The sequence below is a fragment of the Trifolium pratense genome, linkage group LG1, assembly GCF_020283565.1.
Source record: "Trifolium pratense cultivar HEN17-A07 linkage group LG1, ARS_RC_1.1, whole genome shotgun sequence".
Lineage (NCBI taxonomy): Eukaryota > Viridiplantae > Streptophyta > Magnoliopsida > Fabales > Fabaceae > Trifolium > Trifolium pratense.
Window position 1 is genome coordinate 1,953,969 of NC_060059.1, and position 10,665 is coordinate 1,964,633.

Genomic DNA, 10,665 nt, shown 5'->3' on the forward strand with positions numbered 1-10,665 from the left:
AAAAAAAAAAAAAAACTTGCTCACAAATTTGACTAAAAAAAATCAAATAACAATGATTTATCTATGAATCTAGTGGCAAGATCAACGAGTTTGTGTTCTCCGGTTGCATGCATCGTTCACCAATAAAACCACAACCTCCATGATTTCTCAACTCAGCCTTAAATATGTGATGTGTACCGTGAAAATTAGGAGTTATGATCTCTCCATTTCATTTCTCCATTTTCTCTCTTTATTATTGTAGTTTTGAACAGTTTTATAGAAAGAATATTAAATAATTAGACCCGGTAAATATTACATTATTGTATTTATATACCCAAAATTTTAGTAATTGCAAAAATGGAGAGTCAAAAATGGAGAGATCCTTACTCGAAAATACTACAATACCAATTTTTAATGGTAAAAATGGAAACATGCATCTCTATCTAGGAAAGGATTCCCTCCAGTGAAATTTTTTTCATGTGTTGATCTTGACCGTTAAATGCAATATCTCTCCTCTTTTGATATTAACATCTTTATTTTGGATGATGGGGATTCCACCGGACCTCTCATGTCACTGGAGAGGATCCACTCCCATCCCTATCTACTTTCTTCTCAAGTTGGAGGGAACCGTGGGTCCCATTGAAATTTAGGCTATTTTCTCCGTTTCTCTCCTATGCCAAACAAAATAAGTAGACCCTATCTCCGCTAATTCTCTGGCATCTGTCTCTTTCTTATGTGTTTCTTTCATTCCAAACACGGGCTAACCAGTAGCGGAACCAGGGTTGGTCAGGCCGGGTCCTAGCCCACCCCAAAATAATTTGAAATTACTATTATACTCTGGGTAGTTTAATATGGAAAAATTCTCGTAGTCGGAATTCAAATTTTAATTAGTCAATGTGTATTTATAATAGTGGAGTGAGAAATGTTTCATATTTCCTATTATATACCGCTGAGAGATTCTCTCTCTCTCTCTCTCTCTCTCTCTCTCTCTCTCTCTCTCTCTCACTCTATGGAGACTCCATCAACAAAAAATAGTTGTTTATTCTATATTATTTTCTTAATGAATATCAATAAAATTCTTGTGATCACTTATCATGATAAAATATGAAATATGAAAATTGGATAACTCTCGCAGTCGATATTCAAATTTTAATTAGTCAATGTGTATTTTTAATAGTCGGGTGAGAAATGTTTCCCATTTTTCATTCTACACCACTGAGAGATCCCCCCCTCCCCTCTCTCTCTTTCTCTCTCTATTTTTATCTCAGTCACGTCTCCGTTACAATACTCTATAGGGGCTCCATCAACCAAAAACAATTGTTAATTCTTTATTATGTTTTAATGAACATCAATAAAATTCTTGTACTCAGTTCTTACTACATCTACATATATTTTTCATCATGTGAACCATGTTTTATCGTGCTAGATAATATTTTGATTAAATAATCCCCATAATAAAATATGAAATATGAAAATATGGATAGCTCCCGCAGTTCTCCCATTCAAATTCTCATGAGGATCACTATTCATCGTGCTATATAAAATTTTGAATAAGTAATTCCCATCATAAAATATGAAAATAAGGATAACTCCTGCGGTTGGAATTCAAATTTTAATTATTCGATGTATATTTTTGATAGTTGGGTGAGAAATGCTTTCCGTTTTCTATTTTACACGACTGAGACTCTCTATTTCTATCCATCTTCCGTCTTCGTTATATGACTCTATAACTGCTCCGTGAACAAAAAAATAGTTGTTCATTCTTAATTATTTTTTAATGAATATCAATAAAATTCTCGTGTTTGGTTTTCACTATCATCTATATACACTTTTCATCATGGGGATCACCTTTCTCCGTGCTTGATAAAATTTTGAAGGGTTAAATATGTTTTTGGTCCATATAGTTTTACATAATTTTCATTTTAATCCCTGAAGTTTGTTTTCATACTTTTTAGTCCCTGTAGTTTCTTCACTCAAGGTTTTTTTTTTTTTTGACAAAAAACAAACGATATTCATTCATTCAAATTGATAGAGTACATCGATGCAATACAAATTCAAATTCGCTAAAAACAAAAAGGATAAATCTGCGAACAAACTCACAGTATCCGTGTTAATAGCATAAAACGGCAAATTACATAAGCCTACGAATATGACTATATTGAAGTGTCTGGAATGTCCATGCCTCCAGATCTGTAGCGTTGATGACACAAAAGTCGACATTGATTGGGTTTGCACTAGATCGAAAATAATCCTTCAACCTGAAAAAACAAACACCGCACAAAGACGGGAAAACACAAATACACCGCACAAAGACGGGAAAACACAAATATACCGTACAAAGACGGAAAATCAAAACAAACAAATATGTGAAAATCACACTTATTTAAAACAAGAAGGAAAAAAACAATTTGGAGGGGTGATTCTAGGTCAAAACTGGCCTAGAATCACCCCTCTCTAAAGATTAAGAAAAAGTTGTGACGGCTAGGGTTAGAAGAGAGGATGAGAGGAAGACGCAAAACGTAATGACACATTTCACTCAAGGTTTTTAGTCCCTACTTTTAATCAAACTATTGTATATTTCACATTTTTGAATGATCTTTTATATTCATGTTTATGATATTATAGGAATATCTCCGATAAAAATTTAGGTTTTTTAACATAAGATGAATTATTTATGAATTTTTGTGTGCAAAAAACTAAAAAATTCATATTTAATTCATCTCTTGTTAAAAAAAATTAAAAATTTGTTTTTTTTTTTTTTTTTTTTTTTGATAAGCAAAAATTAAAAATTTGTAACAGAAATTCATATAATGTACTAAACATGACCGCAGAAAAAAAAATTAAAATTTCGAATGATATGCACGAGTTGAATGAAAAGCAGGGACTAAAAACCTTGAGTGAAGAAACTTTAGAGACTAAAAAGTGGAAAAACAAACTCCCGGGACTAAAACTAAAAATTCTGTGAAACTATAGGGACAAAAAATATATTTAACCCAATTTTGAATAAGTGAATCCCCGTGATGAAATATTAAATATAATTTTAATATGATTTTGAATTTATTTTACAATAAATCAGCAATAGGCAACTTCGTACCACTCTCCATACGAAAATCTTGACTCTGTGGTATCCGTAGGTTCCAAATTTGCATCCAATTCCCTGGAATTCTACATTCTTCATTATCAATCAATTTTTTCCATTGCATACCAGTATGCTGACTTAACTGTATAGACACCTTTTTTTATTAAATCTCCATAGGAGCTTGTCTTCCCTTGTTGCACGTGTAATTGCCATTTTCCTTAATTCACCAACGTCCCTGGCATTCATAATGTTATTAATTATTTCCCAATTCCATTTATGCTCTACTTGGTCTATGAGATGTGCTACTGTTAGATCCTCCCACCCTTGGATCATTGGACTAGTTATGAATGGATTGTCCATTGTTCTCAACCATGGCTCCTTCCATATATTAATACTTTGCCCATTTCCAACACACCATCGTAGTCCTCCTCTGACTATTACCCATGAAGTGTAGATACTACGCCGAATAAAACTTGGGTTGTTGCCTAGACATATATATTGTCTAGCCCATAGTAGCCACGTATAATAACAGCATAACATATAGATTATTAGTAGCCATAGTAGCCACATATAAGTGCAGATACTATGGCTACTACGCCATAGTAGCCACATATAATCAGTGACGACTCCATGAATTGTATTAAGCCTGGGCACAATGTTAACCGCAAAGCACAAAAATTTATTGGTTTAAAGTTTTCGGATCGGAGTTCAACCGGATCAAACCATTTTTAACTATATATATATATATATATATATATATATATATATATATATATATATATATATATATATATATATATACATACTGAAATTATAATAAAAATAATTAATTTTAAGTCGGGAGTTCAACCGGTCTTTGCGTTTGACAAAAGTATATTTTTGGAATTTTTAGATATTTTTAATAATGTATATAAACAAATAAAATAAAATGAAGTAAAAAAACATAAGGGTAAAAAATAAAATGGGGTAACTAGGATTTGAACCCATGCCCTCTAGATTTTCAACCAGATGTAGGACCACTGGGCCAAGTCACGTGTTATGATATAATTGCATCTTAACTGATATATATTAAAACTATCCTTTGTGTACTGTTCATCATCTTCAACCTCGTGTTCACCATCACCAATTTATCAAAAATCGTTTTTCTTCATTCTTGCACCAAATTGGACATGTAAATATACCATTTTTCTCAGAATTTCATGGGGATTATGAATATACACTTAAATTTTATTAATTCTTACTCAAACATTCGAATTTCCATATTAAAGTAAGAACCCTAAAAAAAAAAAAAAATTATGCCGAGCCCGGGCACGTGCCCAGGCATGCCAGGCGGTGAAATCGCCCCTGCATATATTAACAGCATAACATATATTGTCAAGTGGGCTAAAACAAATTGGTGGAGTACAAACTGCCTACCTTCATCAAGCACTTTCATCAAGCACTTTAATTCTACTTTTCTAATTAAATCATATGATTATTAGTCTTTGAAAGGTGCAACTGAGGTGATAAAGTCCAAAAGACTTATGTCTTGTGGCACATATTCAAGCATATAATAAAATCAGATTTGGCTGAAGGAAAAGTGTGGATGGCTCAAAATCAAATGCTCCCCAGCTCTCCCTGCAATAAACTTTGAAACAGAGGGCATGGATTGCACATTCTTTCAAGAGCCAATATATTTGTTAAAAAGGACTAGCAAAGTTTGTTACAAAGAATGGAAGGGAAGATGATGAAAGTAATTTAGATGTGAAAGAACCAAACATGCTAAATGAAATTAGTGATTCATTCATTTTAATAAAACGAGTATTATTACGAGTATTATTAAAGGCAACGAAGATTATGAGACAGGCACATATATAAACCAAACTAGACATAGCATAAAAATAGTTAAGGGGACTTCAAAAACATAAAACAGTCCAAACAAAGCAAATGTCTACATGTCGGATCCTCAAGAAAATAAACATATACATATATAGTACTATCATAAAATGCTAAAAAGTATGCAGGTTCTTTTAGCATAAGAGCTGAAACTCAATTCCATCCACTAGCTGATCCATCAATCTTCCAGATCCTTAAAGAAACAGACTTTTGCATTGACCATTTGCTAGTTGGCATAACTGATTGTAAGAGTTGACATCTACAAAGAAGGCCGAATCAAAATCAACATAAGCGGTAAACATCGGAACAATAGAAATTTAAAAACCACTTAGTAGTATGTCTAATTCCAATTTAGGGGTTTCAACTGTTAACATAATGTTTGACAAACAACACAATTTGCTTAATGTGATATTGTTTCAATGTCGAAAGATAAAAAGTAAATGATCTAACTAGTAATTGATTCATACCAAATGTGGCACCAAAGTCTGTAAAAATTTCAGCATGGATAGAGTTGTTACTTTCAGCAATGCCAATAACTTCTACATAATTCATGACTGGGACTTGTGATGATAATCCTTTTACAGTTATCTGAGAGTCATCGGTGGATTTTCCTGTGATTGTCAAGCCGTCAGAATGATTCACCTGAACCACTGTTCTTACTTTCTTTCCAATGAAATTGGGAAGAGACTGGGCATTGACAAACGCAGCAGGATTTGAAGTATCCATGTTCTGCAACAGAAAAGAAAAAATCAACAATATAAGAAGAGAATCAAGATTTATAAATAAAAATCAACAAAAAGATCTGAAAAAATAAATAAATTATTTTCAACAAAGTGTATGAGGACTTTCAACAAACATGATGAGTGCATGAGGAAAAAAAAGGGAATCTGGTGGAGATTGAGTATAATGAATGAATCAGTTGAAACAAAAGAAATTGATTGAATCAGAGAACAAGAATTGAGAATTACCGTGTGTGATTGTTGAAATTGAAACCCTAAGAATGAACCAAAGAGAAACCCTAAAATGCGCTACACAGTAAAGTAGTTTCTATGTATTGGGAGCTGAAAAAGCGAAAAATAATAAAAGCGGGAATGTTTTGATTAATTTTGTCTTAAGCATTATAGATTCCGAGCATCACCCCCGGTTGAAGTTTTACGATCCATTCCCGTCCATTTAGAGGGTTCTGTTATGGCAGATTCAGTTCGTCGGATAGACAGGTGATTTGTATCGGATTTAAGATTGAAAACAAAAACCTTCGAACAGATCCACAAAATTTATAGATTCCGAACTATGTCTGGTGTTCAAAAACAAAACAAACTCCAAAATATTGATAGACAATCCAAGAGCAACAAACAGATCCAACCCCAATCAAAAATATGTTGAAGGACAAAAAGATGGATAAGCGCAAAGGGGTGAAAAATTGAGAAGAGGAAGAGAAAGTGTTTCGAAAAGAAAGAGAAACTTGAATGACAGAGAGCGAGACGGAAAATGAGTGAGGAGAAGGAGCTGCCGCCTTGTGTGACTGTGTGTGGAAAGAAACCTAGTTTGTGTTTTATGAATCTCTCAAAGTATACCGGGTTTTATCTTGGGCCATATAAAAAATATAGGCCTAGATCCAATTCCACCCCTACAATTAACCCTTAAAAATGCTTTTTAGACCATCCACAATGGAGCACTCCAACTTTGAGTACTTAAATGGGTCCCACATTGACACATTACTAATTTATTATTTTTTAATAATAGTACCTAATAGGTACTCAACCCCTCCAATGGAGCACTTCTTAAAAAGTTCTAAAATGGGTCCCATCAATAATTCCACTTTATTACAATAACTTATTATTTAATTATATATTTTATAATATAAATTGATTGAATGATAAAATTACAAAATTAGTATGTACTATTTTTTTTTATAATTCGAAAAATAATTAAAATTCAAAATTTAATTTAAAATAATATTGCCAAATTTTAAGAATTAGATAATTAAAAAATAATTTAAAATAACATTACATAATTTTAAAAACAATTAATTTTGTTGATCATAATGTCCAAAACGTTGCCAAATATGCTCGACAAGATCATGTTGAAGTTGAAGATGAGTTCGCCTATCTTGAATTTGTGCTCTTCTTGACAAGTGTAGCTCATTATGGATAAATATCATCGGCTAAATAATATCCCATATTATATTAGGTTCTATTTACCGAATATTGCACCAACGTTATGGTTGACATTAAATTTTTTTAGAGGCATGCCAATACAAAAATTATGCTTTTGTGATGTACAAAAATAAAATTGTGTTTTTGTACCATTAATTCAAATTGAATATAGAAAATAAAGTGGGCTCATGAAAATAATATTTTAATGAAAAATAAGGTGGGTCTAAGAGGAGAGAGAGAGTTCTTATTTTAGAAGTAGTACCTAATAGGTACTCAAATGGGTGGTACTCCAATGGTAGTACCTAATAAGTACCATAAGTACCTAATAGGTACTACACCATTGGAGATGGTCTTAGGCCCCCTGAGTTGCTTACAGATCTCCCAAAAATTCCAAAAAACCCTCAATTTTGGATCCAAATTCGTTTGTATTGTACATTCTGAATTCTGAAATGCAATTTCACTCGACCCCTATGATCCCTCGTACAGGTACGGCCAGAACAAAGAGGGTTTTTTTTACGCACCAGAGCAATGAGTTTGTAAAAAAAATGTTAAATAGTGTACCTGGTGTACTCGTTAAGCATACAAAAAAGAAAATTTTGTCTTGAAATTTGTGCATTCAATGCATTGGAAGTGTAAAAAGTTGTTTTTATCAACGTTAATTTTATGTTTTATTTTTATTTTTGATATGATTAACAAGAACACCAGATACACTGTTTAAAATAACAAAAAAAAAATGGCATTTAGCATGGGTAAGTGAACAATTTTCCCACCATGGTCAAGTTCATTTTTCACACTAAAATTATTATCACGGTCTCTCAACACTAAATTATTTTTCACACTATCATTCTCCTTCACCCTTGTGCCACTTGTTAGAATATTTTTTAATATTATGTGGGCTGCAATCAATTGTGGCTTTTGATTTTAATAAAAACGGGTTGATTTTGTTGTGATCTATTTGATGATGCTTAAGCCCGATAATTGTGATCAGTAATAATGTGCTTGAACACTAATTCTGATTTGTGTAGAAAGAAAGTGTAGGCCCAACTCTAGAGTCCATGATGGGTGGTACTAGGGTTGTGATCTTATATAAGATTGGTTAGGTCCCCTTTGCCGTCACGCACAAACACAGTAAGCTCATTTGTGGTTTTACCCATCAAAGACCTCAAAGATTGGAGCAAGTGATAGGCAAAGGAAGACCTTGTCTAATATATCGATGTTTTCGATATTGATGGTTTGTGATTATGATTATCAAGTGTGTTCTAATTTCATATAATATATCGATTCTTAATTATTAATTATTACATGTGGTATCAGAGCCACTATTATATGATTTAGAACCCTAATTTGAATGAAATAAATTTTGTCGAAACCATGATTTTATTTTGAGGTTTCTTGTTAATCATGTTGTGTTGTCATTGATCATAAGGCACAGATATGTTGTGATTTATCATAGTTCCACTATTCAATTGTCATTAAATAATTAAATAAGTAAAACAAATCTTACTATTTGTTTTGCGGTTTATGCTTCAATTTCAACAAATTTTAAATGATATACAATGGCAATGTTTAGTCTTTATGTTTCTTGTTGATAGCCTTTTGGCTTGATTTTATTTTATATATATGCCATTCAATATCAATTAGATATGATTGAATTCAGAATTGTCTATGCAAATATCATATTTGGTCTAGTTCAGATAATTTGCATCAAGTTGAAACATGTGTAGACTGATACGTAATTTTCCACCTTGTTGAAAATTATTAATATTAATTTATCTGAGAATATATTTTAATTATCAACAAGAACTCAAAATTTTGTGTCCAGTATTTTGTGGAGATTACTTACTCTTATTGTGACACTTTGATATATCCCACTCTACATGATCCCACTCAATTTTATTAATTGTGACACCAAATATTTTAAGTTGCCTTATGTTTTGTGTACATGCTCACTTTTAAAATATTACTCATAATATTGTGAGTGATTATTAAGGCAATTGAAAATTGAATTATCCTTGTATTGATTTATTATTAGAGTTCTTTTATTATTATAACGTTTTGTTGTTGATTTATGATCTGTCTGAGATGACACCGTCAAAGAGTGGTGCAAGGATGAAAGACATCAATGGTCATCGACTCTATTTGCAAGGATGAAAAAGTCACACTATTGAGGGTTAGTTGTGCAATTATTATTCTCTTGTGACTTATTATAATTGCATATAAGGAGAAATTTATTTTGAATATTGTCTATTCCTTTTGAAATAATAAATGTGCAATTATATATGAAATTTTATTGTTATTTTCCAGAAGTTATTATACATAAGCTATTCTTATGCACCATGCATAAGTTACTTAGTGCACCCCCCAAACTACTTGTGCACCCCCCAAATTACTAGCACACCCCCAAATTTCTCATGCACCCCCCAAATTACTCGTGGACCCCCAAATTTCTCATGCACCCCCAAAATTCTCATGCACCGCCAAAATTTCTCACACACCCCCAATATGACTTTTGCCCCCCAATTTTATTTTTTTGGTCCCCTCCACATTTCTAGCCTAAACCATTTTGTTGTGGGAATGGTTTCAGAGATATGCACTCCAAAACCATTAAGTGTATAAGATGGTTTTAGAGTACAACCCTATAATTAGAATACAAACAATAATTGTGATTTGAAACCATTTAACCAACATAATGGTTTCCAGAATTTTTAAAACCATATAAACACACATAAAACCATTTTACAATACAAATGGTTTCAGTGTATAACTATCTGAAACCATTTAACCAACATAATGATTTCCAGAATTTTTAAAACCATAAAAACACACATAAAACCATTTTACAATACAAATGGTTTCAGTGTATAACTATCTGAAACCATTTAACCAGCATAATGGTTTCCAGAATTTTTGAAACCATAAAAACACACATAAAACCATTTTACAATACAAATGGTTTTAGTGTATAACTATCTGAAACCATTTAACTGGTTTTAAATAATGATTATAATTGTACCAAAAAAAAACAATTATGATTCTAATTATAGGTTGTACTTCAAAACCATCTTATGCACTTAATGGTTTTGGAGTGTATATTTTTGAAACCATTCCCACAGCAAAATGGTTTAGGCTTGAAATATGGGGGGTTAAAAAAAAATTGGGCGCACAAGTCATCTGGGGGGTGCGTGAAAAATTTTGGGGGGTGCGCTAGAAATTTGGGGGTGCGCAAGAAATTGGGGGGTGCATGAGAAATTTGGGGGTGCACGAGAAATTTGGGGGGGTGCATGAGAAATTTGGGGGTGCACGAGTAATTTGGGGGGTACGTGAGAAATTTGGGGGGTGTGAGATTAGGTGTGAGTGTGTGAGTTGAGATTGGCTAGGATTATTACATGTGGATGCTCAATCTAATGGATGTTATTGACTTATGTACCATGCATAAGGATTACACTTATGTATAATAACTTCTCCCTACATAGCGGTATTAAATTAAAACTAGGGAGAAAATGGTAAAGTGAACAATATTTGTTTCCCGCGGTAAATAACAAAATTAATCAAAACATTCCCGCTTTTATTATTTTC

General features: G+C 32.4%; 1 protein-coding gene across 1 annotated transcript; it reads right to left on the reverse strand.

The window, feature by feature from the left end:
- Positions 1 to 4,933: 4,933 nt before the first annotated feature.
- On the reverse strand, positions 4,934 to 6,497 carry LOC123899749 (replication protein A 14 kDa subunit A-like). The gene is made up of 3 exons (XM_045950961.1): positions 5,902 to 6,497; positions 5,401 to 5,662; positions 4,934 to 5,192 (listed from the first exon to the last, which is right to left on the reverse strand). The coding sequence occupies exons 2-3, from the start codon at positions 5,657 to 5,659 to the stop codon at positions 5,128 to 5,130; spliced, it is 324 nt and encodes a 107-aa protein (XP_045806917.1). The 5' UTR covers positions 5,660 to 5,662; positions 5,902 to 6,497; the 3' UTR covers positions 4,934 to 5,127.
- Between the last annotated feature and the right edge of the window lie 4,168 nt (positions 6,498 to 10,665).

Bases quoted from the DNA above. Each gene is read 5' to 3' on its own strand.
- LOC123899749 (XM_045950961.1), bottom strand. From the start codon at position 5,659: ATGGATACTTCAAATCCTGCTGCGTTTGTCAATGCCCAGTCTCTTCCC. The intron at 5,193-5,400 runs GTATGAATCAAT...CCTTCTTTGTAG, and splicing joins AGACTTTGGTGCCACATTTG to ATGTCAACTCTTACAATCAG.